The sequence below is a fragment of the Macaca mulatta genome, chromosome X (assembly GCF_049350105.2).
Source record: "Macaca mulatta isolate MMU2019108-1 chromosome X, T2T-MMU8v2.0, whole genome shotgun sequence".
Taxonomy (NCBI): domain Eukaryota; kingdom Metazoa; phylum Chordata; class Mammalia; order Primates; family Cercopithecidae; genus Macaca; species Macaca mulatta.
Window position 1 is genome coordinate 74,094,459 of NC_133426.1, and position 20,841 is coordinate 74,115,299.

Consider the following 20,841-nt stretch of genomic DNA (forward strand, 5'->3'; position numbering starts at 1 on the left):
TGCTTGTAAAGTGAGTGAAAGTTTTCTTTGTTCTTGTCCTGCCAGAGCTGTTCACTTGGGGCTGAGGGGAGGATAACCTTTCATGTTTTTATTTTTTTTTATTCTGATGACTGTGCTGAGCATTTGAACGAAATGGCCATTGGTGGAAAGTAAAGGTGAATGGTGAGAAGACAATAGGATAATGGAAACTGTGATGGACTTGGAGTCAAATTCTTCTGAACTTCTCCTCTCCAAGTCTTACTTCTTTCATCTGTACAATGAATATTAAAATGAGAAAATAAGCTTGTCTTCACAGAGTTATTGTTAGGTGTTGAAATCACCCGACACAGCAAACAGGCTCCCATTAGGGCTCATTTTCCTTCATTCCTTAGTAAGGAAGAAGTACTTATAAAATACAGCAGTTGTGCTCTTGTGAATGATAGCATGGGCAGTTGTCATCTCTCTGAGGCAGATTAACCCAGAATGCCACTTGAGTTTTGTTTAATGCTTAGGCATAAGACATAGGAAAGACAAAAGTTGACCTTTGGGTAGTAAGAACAATGTTCCATTTTGTTCAAACTTGAATTTTTTTACTATAGGAGACTGAGAATTAACCTTCCATGAAGGTTTTAGGATTTGCTTTCTGACTCTTCTCTTTCATATCCACCTGAAAGAGCTTGGGCACAGATGTTCTTGGAGAAAGGTAGTTAAACAAGGTGACTTCTGAAGCTCCATCCTTGCCCAAAGAACTTATGAGTCCCTTAGTGGCCAAGTATTTTGATGGTAGTAGCCTAAAAGATGTCCAGGATCACCGTGCATCATTTTTTCAACAGAAGCCTCAGGCATAGGGATTATGCTTGGTACTTTATGTTGTGGAATGGAATCCGGCAGATGTCCATGTGATCTAGAGAAACACCTAAGGAAAGTGAAGAAATGGGGGAAAAAATAACAAGACTTGTATGATAATACTAATCACTATCCTTGTGTATTTATTCCAAGGACATTTTCTCCATTATCTGATTTATATTACCACTCACAGCAGCAGCTCAATAGGATGGGAGATATTATCCCTATTTTATAGATGAGATTTGAGGCTCGAGGAGCTAAAACAAGAAACATCAAATTCCTTTGATATTTGGTCTGATTTTGTTATAGTTCTCCCTTTGGATGAGGTAAAGTCACAAAACTGGGTTCATATCATTTAATTAGTCTGAAAATGTTGCCTGAACACCACCTTAAGTTAGATATCTTAACCTCAGGTTTCCTACTTTCATTGCTGCCTCTTATAGACATAGACTATGAGATTGGCTAATCCCAGAGAACTTCCCTAATCCCTTGGCAAGATCCAAAAAGGCTCAGTCACACCCTACTACCACCATCTTTAGGAGAAGTCTCAGAAAATTCAGCTTCACACTAACTCACTTGAGCATCAAATAATAGTAGTTTATGCATGCAGGTTAATCCTGAAGACCTCAGACTTCACTTGCCTATTTCTGCCATTCAATGACATGTGTTGCATTGGTTTTTTGTGTCTTTCCAGTTTGGAGACTGCCAGGGACCATGTTTTGCCAATTGACTATTACTTTCCACCCCAGAAGACCTGCCTGATCTGTGGAGATGAAGCTTCTGGGTGTCACTATGGAGCTCTCACATGTGGAAGCTGCAAGGTCTTCTTCAAAAGAGCCGCTGAAGGTAAAGGGACATGCACATGCACTTCTGTTTCCCTTTCTCCTTTACCTTCCAGAGAGAGACACTAACCTTTCAGGGCCCAGGATTTTATCATCTCAGAAACAGAGTCATTGGCAAGGCCCTATCAAATAACTTAGGAGCCTAAGGAAGCAAATTTTTGCACTTGCTAGTTCCCTGGTTTCAGCAGCCTTGTTTGTACAGGCAATGTAGGCAGTGAAGGTGGTCCCAGCTGGGGCTTGGGGCTCAGTGGGTCCTAGAAATGAAGGAAAAATTAATGATTTGAAAAGATTTAATTTCCTCCCTTCTTGTTTTCTACTCTGCTGGCTAGTAAAGGAAAAATTTGTCCTTATTAGAGAGGTTAGAAGTGGAGAAACCCCAACTGAGTCCCCAGCCTGTTCCTTGGGATGAATATGAGACTGTTTCTTAGCAAAGGCTTCCTGGCCTCGGCCCCAGAAAGAGAGTGTTCTCACTCTTCAGCAGACTATCAGTCTCTGCACCTGCTCCCTCCTGTTGCTGCCTCCTTGGGACCTGTCTTTGCGTTAATAGTTCCTAGGTAGGTAAGAACTCAGAGTGAAGAAACACATTTATTCTCCTCTCCAGAGACCTGACCTCAAAGCCTGTCCATTAGTCCCTAACCTTAATCTAAGGTAGCATCTTATATCTGGCTAAATTGGTTCAAGCCCTAGCTCCTTAGTTTTATTTAGCTTAGAACAACTCATGTCTGCTCAACCCCTAAAGGTGCTCAGCCTACATTCTGCAGTAGAAACTCCCATTTTCAGGCCTCTTATATATGATAATGTCTCTTCCTCTAACCACCCAGGGCTTAAGCTTCCTGCTTATCCACTTCACTCTCCACCCTGTATCGAGGGCTTTCTTCTCAAAAGGACATTGATGAGGAGCCCCTAGAGAGAGATTTTGTGCTCTGGGACCAGACCCGTTGTTAAACGCCAGTATTCACCTCTGCCCCGACTTTCCCCAAAGAGGTACTTCCCGCCAAGGCCTTTCTCTTTCCTCTCACTGGCTGGAAGTGTTGAGTTCCATGTCAGAACCAGAATAGAGAACCTTTCCTTCTATAAGGGCTATAAACCTTGAGAACAGTCTTAAAGATAGGTATGTAGGCCACACCATTCACCACAAATGTACTGATACTCATCAGAGGATGGAAGAAGCACCAGAGAGTTTGAAGCATCTAGAGAAAAGGTAGAAAGAGAATGCCCTTTAACTGACCTCCTCGATGATAGTCAATCACAATGATGAGTGTTGATTCATCATTTTGGCTGGGTGGCAGAAATATCTATAAAACAGAAGCTGCCGTGTTGTTTACTTCCAGTCCTCGGGGCCCACAAGAAGGCAGCTATCATTTGGTATTACTAAAAACATGCCCCATGTTCAGCTCATACCCCCAAATGACCCACTGCTACTGTTTATGCTGGGCTAGCATGAAGCCCAGGGCCCTAGTGTCTAGGTCTGGTCAGTGAGGCCTAGAGCAGAGCCTAAAGAGCCTGAGAGCAGTGCCTTCCTTTCTTCAGAGTACTCATGAAAGGATGGCTGTCAGAAAAGGAAGTGAGGAGGGGCTCCAGAGACTTCAGACCACCCCAACTTCCCCAATGAGACCCTGGCACTTCCCCATAACCTCTCACTCAGCGGGCCCTGTCTATAGAGCAGAAAATGAAACAGAGCAGTCATCTAGAGGTAGTGTATCAGCAAGCCCAGGCACCACAGTAATAGCAACCATATCAGATGGGAAAGGAGTTCAAGTGAACAAACAAGCAAATTCAATAGTCAGATAGGTTAGATTATACTTGATGCTGTTTCTGGGTTTTACAAATCTGGGTTACCAAATTGTTATTTTCAGAAAACAGAGGAAATGCTCTATCACATTGTGAAAGGGAAGATTTTACTGTCGTATCATATATCCTACATGGGAGCTTTCTGCAGAAGTTAGAGCTGAAGGAGGGAGACAGGCAGAAGGGCAGCTGGCAGGGCTGCCTGGGAGGAGCTCTGCTATGAGGTGGATCCTGTGCCATTTGAGAACAGGGAAGAAAGCAATGAAGTTGTGGGGAGGGAATCACTCAACTCACAGAACATACAGAAATCCAGCAAGGTTTCAAAATGCTCTACACCCTAGAGTCTCTTAAGTTAGGGAAACTCTCTGAGCTCATGGGGCCAAATGCTCTTGCCTGCTTGAAATATGAAAAATCAACAATGGATTCCTTGCAAAACCAGGAAAAGGGAACCTTCTGAGCCCCTTGGTTATTTTGAAATACGGACCATAAATTTCAGTCCTGAGCCCTTTGAAGGTAGGAGAAGGTGGTTTAGAAAACACAGACACAGACACATACACACACACCCCCCAAAATAAAGCAAAAAAAAAAATACTGGTGTTTTCTTTCTCCCCACATCTGTAAAGTTGTTGGATTGATTTTACTGCCATCGTTATCCCTATTTGAAGGCAGGGGGCTGTCTTATTACCCAAAGAGGACATTTATTGATTTGATTATCTTTTTCCATTTTTACAGTGCATCATCTTTTTCACCCATATGGCCTTTCTGGAGGTGGTTCTCAATCTGGCTTGTTGAAGCATCAAATTACACCTGTCTTAGAGAGAGTAGAAACACAAATCTTTCTCTTCCTCATTTACTTGTTGTAGTCAGTTAACTCAGACTGTGTATTCAGACTCTTGATTATCACTTAATTCATAGTTTCAGAAATCTCTGGAATGGGCACAAGTACAGGACTTAAAAGCCTGGAATCTCAGACAGAAATATATTTCTAGCTTTGATGGTTTATAACACATGGGACTTTTAGGCTGTCATTGATGCAGGGCTCAGCACAGAGTCAGTTGTAATCTGGCCAGGTTTTGTTGTTGAGGAAGAGTGGGAAGGGGGAGTCCTACATTTTCTCCTTGTCAGTAATATTGGAGAATTGGGGTGAGAGTGAAGCTGGGCAGGGAAAGGTCTGCATAGAAAAAAGGGTCTGGCGAGAAAAAATCATGCTACTAAGCCATGAGGGTAAAATGACCAAGTTATGGTTGACAGAAACTTGGTCATAGTGTGTGGGGGGAGGGTAGGGGGTGAGGGCAGAGAGAAAGTTGGTCTAAGTCTGTGTTGGGGGACAGTGCTTGGTGGGATGAACTCTGGGTTAGAAACAGGCATGTAGGGAAATAGTTGGTTTATGGTGTGGGTAGGATGAATGGGGCGGTGAAAGGGAAGGCATTTTGAATGCTAAGAGACCAGGAAGTCAAAGCAAAGCAATACCCATAAACAGAGGTAAGGGCTCAGAGAGGTTTTAGTTGTATAGTCTTGGGTAAGAAATTTCCCCTTTTGAACCTCAGTTTTCCTTGACTGTAAAACAACGGACTTGAACTAGATATTTCAAAATGTGCTTCCAACTTAGACATTTTGTGATCGTTCTACAAATTACAAACATAATCATCATCATTTCAGCAAACTCACGTGTATTTATACCTGCATATGTTTTTGGTCTTGCTTTCCTAGAAGATGACTAATCCAAGATCCTAATCAATTAAAGAAGCAATCTTCAGATGGGGATAGAGCCAGCTGAGAGAGTGTACTATGTATGGAGTGGGTTAAAACTCAGGACTCTGAGATTTTTACCTTGTGATCATTGCTGGGTAACTTCCTTTCTTTTCTATTTCTCATCTGGAAAATCAGGATATGAATCCCCATCTCTACCTCATTATGTTTCAAAGAGGGTTAATTAATCCATCATGTGCATTATGTGCTCAAGAATTTACTATTTTTCAGATATTTTCTAGTAAAACGTTGGAGATTATATGTCCATTTGTTTTGTACACATGGAGTGCTGTTTGGTACACATCATAAAATTGAAACTGTAGTTTACATTCTGAACTCAAAGAATTACACCATCCTCACTGATGTTTACAATAGGTCCCAATTTAGTTTCTTTGGCAAATTTTATGTAAGTATGGCTTTGATTCTCTCTCTCACCCCAGGTTTTTGTTAGGGAAGAAATGCAAGTGAACCCTCATTGAACTCTTTCTGTCCTTTAAATCCATTCTTTCCCACCTCAACTCATGTGGAATTGAATGTTACCTCTAGTTTGGAGTCTAGCAGAGAGTTTTTGGTGCATATCAGTGTCCCCTTCACTCCCTGACTTTTTGAGTAACATTTCCCAGAGGCAAATTAACTCTGCTAAGAGGATCTGCTTGCAGCTTCAACAGAGCCTTCATCAGGTATCTTTGGCCAAGGAGTTGACTGATCCTGACTTTGCGAGTCCTAGAGATCTTTTCACAAAACTCCTCTCATGTTTCTGTCTCTGGTTTTCTTAAAAGTCGCAGACAGACTTTAGATTTAGGGGTTGGTTAACTTTTTGTAAAGGGCCATGTAGTAAATATTTTAGGCTTTGTAGATCATATGGTCTCTGTGTCAACTACTCAGCTCTGCCTTTGCAGGATGAAAGCAGCCATGGATAATACTTGAACTAATGGGAGTAGCTGTGTTCCAATAAAACTTTATGGGCACTGAAATTTGAATTTCACTTAATTTTCACATATCATTTAATATTATTTTTCTTTTTAACCATTTAAAAATTTAGAAATCATTCTTATCTCGTTGGGCCTCACAAAAACAGATGGTAGAGTAGATTTGGTTTATGGGCTGCAGTTTGTTGACCTCTGCTTTAGATAATCACTTCTGTACTTATAAATCTGCAAAGGTTTTATGTTTTCCCATCTCTTGGTATTTTAGTAGCTCTCTAGATTATCTAATTTAAAAATTTTTTCTCAGTAGGCCAAAGTTTGAACATCTTGTTAGCACAGAATGCCTGGCCTAGTGGCTTCTTGGCCCTGAGCCTTTTACTAAACAGGAGAAAAACTAAATGTCTAGAAATGCTAGAAGAGGATACTATTTTGTTTTAATGATCTAGTAGATCACTCCTCCTTGCAATACCCAGAGGAGAAACTGAAAATATTTCAAGCATTTTCTAGACTTCTGTGTTGTAAATGTGTGGATAACTATGAACTATACATGAAAGCACTTTTCTGGATGACACATATATTCCAGATGGCAAAAAGGAAGCACTTTGGGGACTCTCTGGTACCAAGTATCATGGAAAAATTGTGTGTCTCATAGAAAGTAGATCCCAGGAAGCCAGCTGAGTTGTGGATCTGCCATATATTACCTCATGATTCTGTCTTCGCACACTCACTGGCTTAATTCTGGGCCTCCCCATAACACGACTAGACCACAGGCTTGCAGAAGAAATAATTTAGCTCTGTAACTCATTGCAGTTGGTGCCCACCCAAGTCTCTGTCAGTGCCCAATTCGGGAGCCATGCCAAGAATTTGCCATTGCTGCTTCGTAGTGGCCCTGTGCCTGCTTATTTATAGCCTGTGCATTTTATGAAACAGAGATTAATAAGAAGTTGCCATAGTACTTGCACCATTATGTAAATATCTGCAATGCTTACATAGCCTTTGTCACTTGCAAGATCTTTTGAGTCCACTGCCTTCTGCTACCATGCCTTACCAATTTCCTAGTCCCTTATTATTATTTTTTAATTTATTATATTTAACTTTTGTGATACATGTTCAGAATGTGCAGGTTTCTTATATAGGTATACACGTGCTGTGGTGGTGTGCTGAAACCAACAACCCGTCATCTGCATTAGTTATTTATTCTAATGCTATCCCTCCCCTAGCCCAGTGTGTGATGTTCCCCTCCCTGTGTCCATGTTTTCTCATTGTTCAACTCCCACTTATGAGTGAGAACATGCAGTGTTTGGTTTTCTGTTCCTGTGTTTGTTTTCTGAGAATGATGGTTTCCAGCTTCATCTATGTCCCTGGAAAGGACATGAACTCATCCTTTTTGATGGCTGTATAGTATTCCATGGTGTATATGTGCCACATTTTCTTTATCCAGTCTATCATTGATGGGCATTTCGGTTGATTCCAAGTCTGTGCTATTGTGAATAGTGCTGCAATAAACATACGTATGCATGTATCTTTATAGAAGAATGATTTATAATCCTTTGGGTGTATACCCAGTAATGGGATTGCTGGGTCAAATGATATTTCAGGTTCTAGATCCTTAAGGAATCTCCACACTGTCTTTCATAATGGTTGAACTAATTTACACCCCCACCACCAATGTAAAAGCATTCCTATTTCTTCACATCCTCTCCATCATCTGTTGTTTCCTGACTTCTTAATGATCACCATTCTAACTGGCATGACATGGTATCTCATTGTGGTTTTGATTTGCATTTCTCTAATGACCAGTGATGATGAGCTTTTTTTCATATGTTTGCTGGCCGCATAAATGTCTTCTTTTGAGAAGTGCCTGTTCATATCCTTCACCCATTTTCTGATGTGGTTGTTTTTTTCTTGTAAATATGTTTAAGTTCCTTGTAGATTCTGGATATTAGCCCTTTGTCAGATGGATGGATTGCAAAAATTTCTCTCATTCTGTAGCTTGGTTGTTCACTCTGATGCTAGTTTCTTTTGCTATGTAGAAGCTCTTTAGTTTAATTAGATTTCATTTGTCATTTTTGGCTTTTGTTGCCATTACTTTTGGTATTTTAGTCATGAAGACTTTGCCCATTCACTATTGCTACAAAGAGAACAAAATACCTAGGAATACAACTTACAAGGGATGTGAAGGACCTCTTCGAGGAGAACTACAAACCACTGCTCAAGGCAATAAGAGAGGACACAAACAAATGGAAAAACATTCCATGCTCATGGATAGGAAGAATCAATATCGTGACAATTGCCATACTGCCCAAAGTAAATTATAGATTCGGTGCTATCCCCATTAAGCTACCATTGACTTTCTTCACAGAATTAGAAAATACTACTTTAAGTTTCATATGGAACCAAAAAGAGCCCATATACCCTAGACAATTCTAAGCAAAAAGAATAAAGCTAGAGGTATCAAGTTACCTGACTTCAAACTACAGTACAAGGCTACAGTAACCCTTATCAATTTTGTATTGCCTGTCCATTTTCTGCAGCCAGAAGCTTCTTCAGTCCTTTAAGGGAATTTCTGGGTGACTATCAAACTCTGGTAGTTCATTTTTGCAGTTGACTGCTATTGTGAGGATAAGTGTCAGACTCACTCTCTCTTCAGAGATAGAAATTATGTATTAATTATCTGGATTCTAGACCCACAGCAAGGAGCAAACTGCTCCTCAAAATAACTGAATTCTTCGAGAAGTCATCATTGTAAAACAATATCTTCAGTTATAGTAGCCATGTGTGCATGCTTCTGGAAACTGTTTTTCAGATTTTCATCTTCCTTCCCTGTCTCTTCATAGCAAGGCAGCTGCTTTCAGCCTTGTACAGATGCTAGTGAGCTTTGTACCTACAAACCTGAGAAAATTGAACTGAGATTTGGAGGTGAATGACTCTTGATAAAGGGAACAAGGTTTAGAATTATCAGTCCCTTTGCTCCCAGGCTGTGTTGTGACTACTTAGGCACTCCAGTGAAATCACTATTCCTCCTATCTAGACTAATGCCTGTCCCTGCAGAGCACCTCATGAGAACAGGCCTGGTAGTAATATCCTCATGCATTCAGTCAGTAAATATTTACGGAGTGCTTACTACATGTAGGATATTGGGCTGACATACTCAAGGTACAGGGCTTGCTTCCAGGAGGTTATAGTTTATTAATCATAAAAGTGGCATTTTTTTTGAGACGGAGTCTTGCTCTGCCTGTCGCCCAGACTGGAGTGCAGTGGCATGATCTCGGCTCACTGCAAGCTCCGCCTCCCAGGTTCATGCGATTCTCCTGCCTCACCCTCCCGAACAGCTGGGACTACAGGGGTGCACCACCACACCTAGCTATTTTTTCTTTTATATATATATATATATATATATTTTTTTTTTTTTTTTCAGTAGAGACAGAGTTTCACCATATAGGCCAGGCTGGTCTCGAACTCTTGACTTCGTGATCCACCCACCTCAGCGTCCCAAAGTGCTGAGATTACAGGTGTGAAAATGTGACAATCTTTAAAGCTCTTCAGTGGATGAAAGGCCACCCTATCTACTGTCCATTTGAACTTTGCAACTATCTTGGTACAGAGTGAGAAGTTATTCTCTTGGTTTTCCATATGAGTAAACTGAGGCTTTGCCAGTTCATCAGCAGGTAATAAATAATGTATCTGGAATTTGAACCCAGGTCTTCTGGGGTCAAAGGCAGCATTCACTCTGTTCCATCACAGCAGCTCCTCAAATAAGCCAACATAGAAACCAAGTACTATGCCTAGGCAACAAGAAAGGCAGCAATGAAGAGCAACAGCAGAGTGAAATATGAGAGAAGGAAGTTAAGAAAGATGTTAAGTACTGTGGGGAGTAACCAAGAAACCACCAAGTATCGCTAACATCACAGGGAGCTTGTCTTCCTAAGAAAACTCCAAGCACTTAAAACAGCTGGTAGTTCATCAGCAACTCTCTTTATTAGATGTATGAGGGACATGTGGGCCATAGTCCTTCTACCAACTTATATGCTTCAGGGGGAAGTTCTGATTCTGATGAGACCCAGCATGGTCGCTTTTAATTCACTGTTGTCACACAACTATAGAACAGGAAGCACAACTTAACACCTGTGCTCATGAGAATTTTGCTCCTTATGACCAAGCTAAAGAAAGAGCTTAGACAGGATGTGAGGATATAAATGTAGATTCATGGTTCCTTGGCTCTTTGGTTTGAGCCTTCTCAGCAGAGCATGCCACAGAGTGTTTTCCATGGGGCCAGTAGCAAGAGAAATCCATTTCCCTCCTCCTCGATGTCAGAAAACAGAGAATATTGTCTTTCAGGATAGAATTAAAAAGTCATAGAGGCAGCAACTTGTTTTCCTATATTAGGGTTTTAAAATTCTGTTTTTCCTTCCTCTCCTGAGTCACATCATTGTGTGGATGGACCTTGATTTCACTGTGGTATCTGGATGTGGGCCCTGAAGGCCATGGACTTCTAACAGTTCCTTAAGTTACAGAAGCACATTCCTATAGGTCACAAGCTCATTTACTTACAGGATGGTTGATTCAGTCACAGGTTATTTCATGAAAATACTTAAAAGATTTGCAGTGTTCAAAACTGCAGGATCTTTAAACACTAAAACTTGAAGGAAGGGAATTTGGAAATCAAAAAATCTGGTCAAACCGTTTCATGGAAAAGTAAAGTGAGGCTCAGAGAGAGGAAATTACTTTCCTGGGTTTCTATAGCATATAAATGGCAGAAGTGAGAGCCTCCCTGCCATTTATAGTTTTCTGCCTGAGAGACCCTCCTGCTTCACAGCTAATTAGCAGAGTTACAGAGGTCATTACCTTGCAATTCTCAAGAATTATGTGAGGCAGTATAGTAAGCATTTATGGCCCTTGGTTCCCAGAAGGAGCTTAGTCCCTGATAGTCCTCTCTGCCTTTGCTGCCATTGTGTGAGACCATCTTCTGTAACTGTATGTCTTCCCCCCTAGTAAGTTAATGAGTAATAAAGGTATTCCGTAGTGAGAGGACTCTGTAAGAGAATTCTTGGTGTAAGGATTGTTGCAAGGTTGTTTTGTGTGTATGTGCATGTATAAACTTTTTTAGGGAGTGTATTCATAGCTTTTACATGGATCTCAGAGGCTCTGTAACAGAAAATTACAGAATACTGGTCTTGTCTTTGGTAAGGATTTTATAGACCCATAAGGGAGTATTCTGACTACAGTGATATCCAACATGGCTATTTAATGCCTGGCATTTTCCCCACATAACATACGTTTATTCAACAGTCAGTGCCTACTGTGTACATGAGACCTATACCAGGCACTGGGATAAGAGACATGAAATAACAGCTAAAACTGTTTATTGAGCAGTCAATATGCATTAGATGCTTTGTAGGCATTTTCTTATTCAATCTGTATACCCTCAATTTACAAATGAGGGAACCGAGACACAAAAGAGTTGAGTGATTTGCCCAAAGTCATACAAATAGTCAGTGGCTATGTGGTGAATAGTTACCAACATGAAAGAGTGAGATTACTGCTGTACTAAAAGTAGGCACATAATTCCCTGAGCAGATAGTATGAGAGAATGATTTATTTTACCTGGAAAGTTTAGGAAGGCTTCACAGAGGAGTTAAGGGTTGATCTGGATCTTGAGGGATGGATAAGAATTTGCCAGATACAAAAAGGTAGAAAGAGAACTTCAGGAGGAGGGAACAGGTTGAGCAAAGACAAGGTGATATGAAAGCGGGAGGCTTGTTTGGGGAGCATTATGGAATCTCGAAGTCATTGTGGGGAATCTCATCAGATGCAGCAAGCTGCTTGACAGGCCTTCAATTGGCTCTTTGTACCTTGCTCCCTCCCCATGCTGAGCTGTCCATAGCTGCCTTAGGCTGGTGTCTGGGATTTTCGGAAGGTTACTATCCAGGTAGTGTAACAAGATGCAGTGTAAGAGCACCAGATCGGGGCTCTGGCTCTGCTACTGACTTAACACCTGGCATTAAGCATGTCTAGTTCCCTCTTTGTACATTAAAATCTCCATTGGAGCAGTAACATGGTTGTATTAAATGATCTTGAAGATTTTAAAAATAAATATATAACAATATAAATCGTTAACAATAATTTTAGTAGTAAATCTCTAAAATTTTACAGATAATCCAGATTCATCCATTGGCCAATGGTTCACTTTGTATGCATAATTTTTTGGGAAACAGGCAGACCGAATTTCAATCCTTAGTTGTAAGACTTAATACATATGTGACCTCAAGCAAATTATATTGAATGCCTCTATAAGGATAATAATATCTTACAGAACTATTGTAAGAACTAAATGATGTGTAATAAAGCTCCTGGTACTCAGTCAGTTTTGGATCCTTTTCCTAGAGTGAGTCTTGGTCATAGGCACGCATATACTTGCAGGGGTCCCTGAGTAGGCAGAAAGAACAAATGAGAGATGGTATCTGTGGTATTCCCCAGGTAAAGGAGGCCTTGGGTTGGTGTAAGATTTCACTTCACTTTAGAGTTACTTAATTAGGGACCAGAAAGGCCATCGCATCTGTATGAGAATATAACAAAGGTCAATTTCTTCCTCTTTACTTTTTACGCTGTGAGTAACATTCCCCAGCCAGCCCAGCCGGCACGTGTTCTTTGCCTCTCCTGACTTCCAGACTTTGGTCTTGAAGGTGTCAGAGCTCTCTGTGTATCTTTGCCCCCAACAGGATAAGTCTGACCTCCCCAGCAAATTCAACTCCTAAGCCACTGTCCAGGAGAAGAGCTAGCAAGGTCATAAATTATTCTCCATATTTTCCAGCCATTGGTTTCCCTTGTCCAGCCAGAGGTGTGTCTTAAAGTATGCTGAGGCTAGATTCAATAGAAACCTGAGCCAGCACCTGTGTAACTAATTTTTAAAACTCCCTTTCCTGAAGCTGGATGAATATTTTTTAAAACTAAGCTGGATTATCTTTTATCTAGCATGCCGTTTCCTACATTCCTAGTGCTATGGACCTCTTGGAGGAATGTAGTTTGGTTATAGTGGTATTGTCTTGCTTGTCTGTTGTGGGGGAGGAGGACATTTCTTTCAAAAACAAGGTAATACTTCGGTCTGGACTATGACTATTTTGTTTAAAATGAAACTATGGCACTGTACTGGTACTCATTCTGCTTCCTATAGGTTAGCTTTACATCCCTCTGTCTTCACCCACTCTACAGTTCTGATCCTTTTAAAAAGCAGCCAACCAAAACCAGCAAGTACATACTGCTTATCTCTGACTTCTACCTGAATCAACTTCAGATCTTGTCCAAAGCTCCATCTGAAGAGAGGGGGATAACACCCTGCCAAGAGCCCTCAGGGCCCATCAGTAAGTAGACATCCTGTCCTTGAGGTCTCTTAACTCTGCTCAGCTTCAGAATACAGAAGGGGTTGGTTCTTCATTTGTGTTGTTTATAACTAAAAGCCTCCTACTTCCCGCTTTTTTTGCATAGCTTCTTCTGCCATCCCACCTGTGTAGCCTCTTCAACTCCCCTAAAACTCCTCTGTAGCCCGTGTCACTTGGAAAGAGTTTTCTTTGTCTCTTTTGCAACTTGACAATGACTAGCCAGCAAGTTTAAGTTCAAATTATTGTTCCATGGGAACAGAGATAGATATAGGAAACAAAAAAAGGGATATGGAGGTATGGAGTAATTTCCCACCTACCTAGTGAGCACTACTGAGATATTCAAATGCTCTCTACTCAAGAATTCTATTGATATAAACGTAAAAAACTTGATCTTAGGTCTAATATCCATTAGTAGTGTGACCTTGGGAAAACGATACCACTCCCAAAGGCTTAGTTTTTTTAACTATAAAATAGGAATAATGATGACCACCCCCAGAGGATTCATAAGGATAACATGAGATAAGGCAACTTGAAATTTCCTAGCATGGCGATAGACTTTTGAAAATAAAATGAACCAAACACTGATAACAGTACTTCCTAGTGCACAAATGAGAAATCAGTCCCTCATCAAATTACAGCACATTTCCAATGCTCCGATTATGTCACTGTAGAAATGCTAATGTGGATTAAATAATTTGTCTGTTGCTATTTATATGGATAATTTGATAGTAATTATTTTTGGACATGGATAGTTTTGAAGCCTTACAGATGAGTCCATCCCCAAGTACCCAAAATTAAAGAAAGTTGGCTAGAGTGATGGCAAGGTGGCAGCACAGAGCTCCCTGGGTTCTGGGCCCTGTCCCCTAGCTAGGGAGAACTCCAGGCTATAAGCATTTGTATTCTCATAGTCCAATGGCAGGGAAAAGGGTTGAAGGTGAGTACTTTTCACTCATTTATTTTTTCAACAAGCATGTATGGTGTCAGGCCTTGTATGCATCCACAGACAAATGTGAGCTAGCCCTGACCTCAAGGAGATTTCAGTTGCAGCTTTAGCACTGCAAAGAGTATCTACCTGCGGCAGATACAATGTGATGGGACATGGCGGAGAAAAAATCTATAAACAGAGCCTCCCCATCCCCAGGCATGGAAACAATCCTAACCCAGGCTGGCATAGTACAATGGGCCTGTCTCTATCAGCAGGTTTGGAAGCTTTAACAACAACAAAAAAAACAATAATAATGATGATGATAATCATAGTGCCTAATGTTACCAAACATTTTCCGTGTGTTAAGTACTATACTAAGTGCATACTTAATCCTCACAGCAACTCTATAAGGTAGTAGATACTCTTACTACTACCCTGATTTTACAAATATGGAAACTGAGGCACAGAAGACTGAGAGAACAGGAATACACCTAATTCACCTCAGTTCAACAAACACCAAGCATCTGTTTTATGTCAGGCCTCGTGCTGGGTGCCAGGGAGAGAGAAATGAGTAAAGCATAGTTTCAGTCCAGTGGGAGCAAATGACAGCACACAGTGGACACATATATTGCAGCCCTTCTGCTTTATGCTAAGAACTCATTGTCAGTGATGAATCAAACACAGTCCTTCTCTCAAAGATCTTCAAGCTTAGTAGGAGATATCTGTGTGAAAACAAAAATTAAAGACTGCTGTGATAAGTGTCATAAGAGATAAGTGGAAAATGAGAGAGAGATCACTGTAGCAGTTGATTGGTTTAAATCAAAGCCCCCCAAAAAACAGTGTTATTGAGAATTATAGAACAACTAATTGATTTAAATCAAAGCCCAAACAGAACAGTGTTTGCTAATTTTATTTCAGGTTGGTTGATAGATTTTCATTTTTTATTCCATCCCGACAATGGAAGATTAGTGCTTGTTTCCCACCCAAGGATACCAGGATATTTCAGGGACTGTATTACAATATAGTTAAATTATTCCTTTATCTCAAAGCACACCCACACTTTCTCCTATCCTTTCCTTTACTCAGGCTATCTCTTCTGCCTCAGGTGCTTTTTCTCCACATTTCCATATTCTTAAGTCCTACCTTCCTTCAAGGCCTCACTCGAATGCCTCCTCCTCCATGAAGCATCCACCCCATCGAAAGGTACCTCGCCATCTCCTGTACTCCCACATCACTTCATGGGTGTCTCTCTGTGGTTCTTACCACTTCCTGCTTTATCTTTCAGTAATGCACTTACAGTTCTCTTTCCTCCACTAGACAGAGCTCTTCAGACAAAGATTCACTTGGCTGAAACCATGATTTTACTTTAAACACATTGAAAACCTCTACCGGAATGCATTGTGTCTGGTGGGCTTCAACCTTAATTCTTAAGTATGTGAAAATACATTACCTATCTGGAGGTTTACACTTTCTGCTAATGACTTTATTTTTAAGTCCACCACCCTAACACAACAAATGCTTAAAACATGTCTTCATTTCCTTTAGGTCTGGCCCTCATGCATGCATATAATTTATAGAGTCACTGTTTTGCTCGGTTGTCCTCATGCCTCTATATTATTGGAGGTTTAGATTGTTTCCACACACTTAGGTTGTATTCATGTACATTTTTTTTTCTTTTTAAATTTCCCTAGCATCCATTCCCACCATTGGAAATTCAGGGTCAAAACAGGGGTTGGGAATTGGAGCATGTGTATCACAGATAACCAATCATGTGTTATGACTTAAGAATTTATGAAAGGGCCCTCTACCTGAAGATATCTTGCTACTGATGCTGTCTCACAGTGTCTGAAACTCCCATCATATGTGGAATTGTTTTGGAAGATTTTGCCTCCTGGGGCACATTCAGCCATAATCAGGAAATAGTATTGAGCATTAGACTGTCAGTATGTCCATTAGCAAGACTGTGGAAGAATGGAATCACCAATATTATATTTTATAGGGGATACAGAATTCAAGAGAAGTTCTGAAGAGAAAATGCTTATCTAGAATAGGAAGGCTTAGATACAGCATGAAAGCTGCAGGCTTTGAGGAGCCAGAGGTCAAATGAAAGCACTGAGTATTTGTTTATATGAAAGAACAGAAAGGGAAAAGAGAAGCAGAGGAAGGGATAGTAGAGAGAAATGAATAAGTTTTATCCATTTAACTTGGAATTGTGTTTGGCTATGGGCACAACAGAAGCAGTGAGATCACTTTATTTTATTTTATTCTTCATAGACAGGGTCTTGCTATGTTGCGCAGGCTGGAGTGTGCAGCTCTTCACAGGTGTGATCATAGTGTACTACACCCTCGAACTCCTGAACTCAAGCAATCCTCCAACCTCAGCCTCCTGAGTAGCTGGGACAAGTGCACACCACCACACCCAATGAGATCACTTAAAAACTAGGGAGAGATGTGTGAGTTCTGGGCAACCAGTAGTTAGAAAACCAGGAGGGGTTTGGAAATCAGAAAACCAGCAGAGGCAGGAAAACTCAGGGCAGCATGGCAGATTTAGTATATACAAGTAGGTTCACACCAGTCATCAGACAGAATTGTAACTGCTGATGTGGAGTAGAGGCTAGCTTTGTCTGCTGTGTGATACCCAAACCTTTAAGAATAGTAGGTGTATACGGGGAATTGGAGGGAGATAGGTGGCTGTATTTACTAATTGGTTGATTTCACTGAGATGGTTTGGGTATTGTGGCTTCCAGATGCTCATATTTTCTTTTTTGGGTAGAGACTCCAACATCATTACAGAACTATAAATTACATATGGAAAAGAAAGGCCTCCTATGTTAGAATAGAAAATAGAATGCTGTGGGGTTGAGGGACAGAGGGTCTGTCTAGGAAGTCAGATAGCATTTTCCCGTTCTGTCCCTCAGAGTTCCTTGTCCCCATTGAGACTCAATTTCTCTTACTTTGGTTTCTAGTGTTACCACCCACTGTTCTTTTCCATCTCAACCCTGAGTATAAGTACAGATCACATTCCTTGGGTTCTTAGAACATAATAGAAATGAACTCTCATTCATCAAAATGCCCATTAGTAAATACTGAGGGAGAACAAACTAGAAATCCAGTATAGAAAGTAAAAATAGGATTATATTCCTTGCAATCTCAGAAAAAACAATGAAGAGCTTTCTTCGGGCATTAGACACCTTCCCATAAGGTGGCTGACTCTCTTTTAGTCATGTCAACTTGACCAAATCTTCACTTGGTAGCACTTCTTTCTTGTTCATTAACCCATCTGCTATGCTCCTATGGGGTCCTAGAGAAATGCCGCTCATGTACACGCATATCCAATAACACAAAGATCACTCTCGACTGGCAAGCCCTTTTATGATGCTGTGAGCATTTGATACCCTTGTTGCTAGTAATATCAGTGAGTGACCTGACCCATATTTGGAACAGAATATGATCAGTATATTGCCTCAAAGAGGCCCTCACTGTTCTAAAAAATATAATTCCAGAGTTTGCTGACTCACACCGTGGAATATGTGCAAAAATGAATCCTGCAGATAAGCCTTTCTCTGACTAGTTTCAGAATTTTTTTCTGGGTAATTTTAAAATTATTTTTTTATTTTTGTAGGTACAAAGTAGGTGTATATATGTATGAGGTACCTGAGGCATTTTGATACAAGTATACAGTGTGTAATAATCACCAGCGTCAATGGGGTATCCCTTACCACAAGTATTTATCCTTTCTTTGTGATACAAACAATCCAATTATATTCTTTTAGTTATTTTAAGATGGACAATGTTATTGTTGACTGCAGTCACCTTGTTGAGCTATCAAATACTAGATCTCATTCATTCTAACTATATTTTTGTACCCAGTAGCCATCCCACTTCCTCCCCTCCCACTACCCTTTCCAGCCTCTGATAACCATCATTCCACTCTCTATGTCTATGAGCTCAATTGTTTTAAGTTTTAGCTCCCACAAATATGTGAGAAAATGCCAAGTTTGTCTTTCTGTGCCTGGCTTATTTCACGTAATATAATGTCTTCTAGTGCCATCCATGTTATTGCAAATGACAGGATCTCTTTCTTTTTTATGGCTGAATAGTACTTTATTGTACGTATGTACCACATTTTCTTCATCCATTTGCCTGTTGATGGACAAGAGTTGCTTCCAAATATTGGCTATTGTGAATAGTGCTGCAATAAATGTGGGAATGCAGATATCTCTTCAATATGCTGATTTTCTTTCTTTAGGGTGTATACCCAGCAGTGGGATTGCTGGGTCATATGATAGCTCTATTTTTAGTATTTTGTGGAACCTCAAATCTATTCTCCATAATGGTTTTACTGACTTACATATCCACCAACAGTGTATGAGGATACTCTTTTCTCCACATCCTCACCAGCATTCATTACTTCCTGTTCTTTGGATGAAAGCCATTTTAACCGTGGTGAAATGAGATCCCATTGTTGTTTTGATGTGCACTTCTCTGATGATCAGTGAGGTTGAGGACCTTGTCATATATCTGTTTGTCATTTGTATGTTTTATTTTGAGAGATATCTACCCAGATCTTTTGCCCATTTTGTAATCAGATTGTTATATATTTTTTTCCTATAGAGTTACTTGAGCTCCTTATATACCCTAGTTATTAATACTTGGTCAGATGGGTAGTTTGCAAATAGTTTCTCTCATTCTGTGCATTGTCTCTTCACTTTGTTGACTGAATCCTTTGCTGTGCAGAAGCTTTTTAACTTGATGTGACCTCATTTGTCCATTTTTAGTTGCCTGTGCTGATATGGTATTATCCAAGAAATTTTTGGCCAGATTAATGTTTTGGAGAGTTTCCCCAATGTTTTCTTGAAGTCGTTTCATGGATTGATGTCTTAGATTTAAGTCTTTAATATGTTTTGATTATTATATTTGTATTTGCTGAGAGATAGGGCTCTAGTTTCCTTCTGCATATGGATATCCAGTTTTTCCAGCACCATCTTTTGAAGAGACTATCCATTCTTTAATATACATCCTTGGTACCTTTGTTGAAAATAAGTTCACTGTAGATGTATGGACTTGTTTCTGGGTTCTCTGTTCTGTTTCATTCGTCTATGTGTTTGCTTTCATATGAATACCATGTTGTTTTGGTTACAATAGCTCTGTATTATAATTTGAAGTCAGATAATGTGATTCTTCCAGTTTTGCTTGGTTCTTTTTCCTCAAGATAGCTTTGCCTATCCTGGGTCTCTTGTGGTTCTATATACATTTTAGGATTATTTTTTCTATTTATGTGAAGAATGTCATTGATATTTTGATATAAATTGCATTGAATCTGTAGATAGCTTCAGGTAGTGTGGACATTTTAACAATATCAATTCTTGAAATTCACGAGCATGGAATATCATTCTATTATTTGGATGTCTTCAATTTCTTATATATGTATTATATATATATTAGTTTTCATTGTAGAGATATTTAATTTATTTAACTAAATTTATTGCTAGGTATTTTATTTTATTTTTACCTATTGTCAATGGGATTGTTGTCTTGATTTCTTTTTTAGATTGTTCACTGTTGGCATACAGAAAAGCTACTGATTTTTATATGTTGATTTTGTATCCTGCAACTTTACTGAATTTGTTTATCAGTTCTAATAGGCTTTTGGTGCAGTCTTTAGGTTTTTCCAAATATATGATCATATCGTCTGCAAACAAGAATAATTTGACTTCTTTCTTTTCAATTTGGATGCCCTTCATTTCTTTCTCTTGTCTGATTGCTCTAGCTAGGACTTCCAGTACTCTGTTGAATAACAGTGGGGAAAGTTAACATCCTTGTTTTGTTTCAGATCTTATAGCCAATGCCTTCAGTTTTTCCAAATTTAGTATGATGCTAGCTATGGGTCTGTCATATATGGCTTTTGTTATGCTGAAGTATGCTCCCTAGTTTTTTGAAAGTTTTTGTCTTTTAAGGAAGATAAAAATTGAATGTTATCAAATGCTTTTCATGTAACAATTGAAATGATCAAGTGCTTTTTGTCCTTCATTCTGTTGATATGATATATCACATTGATTGACTTAGATGTATTTTGAGCCATCCTTGCAGCCCTTGGTAAATCCCACTTAGTCATGGTGAATGAACTTTTTAATGTGTTGTTGAATTCAGTTTGCTAGTATTTTCTTGAGGATTTTTGCATCAATGTTTATCAGGGATATTGGCCTATAGTTTTCCTTTTTGTGTGTGTATATTTTGGATTTTGTTATCAGGTTAATACTGGCCTTGTAGATTGAGTTTGGAATGATTCTCTCCTCTATTTTTTGAAATACTTTGAATAGGATTGATGTTACTTTTTCTTAAAATGTTTGGTAAAATTCTGCACTGAAGCCACTGGGTCCTGGACTTTTTACTGCTGAGAAGACTTTTTG

General features: G+C 39.7%; 1 protein-coding gene across 1 annotated transcript in view; it reads left to right on the forward strand.

Moving 5' to 3' along the window:
• Positions 1-20,841, forward strand: part of AR (androgen receptor) — a 164,048-nt gene that overhangs the window by 92,703 nt on the left and 50,504 nt on the right. The window contains 1 exon segment of the mRNA NM_001032911.1: positions 1,520-1,671. Coding sequence (NP_001028083.1) covers positions 1,520-1,671 — 152 coding nt within the window.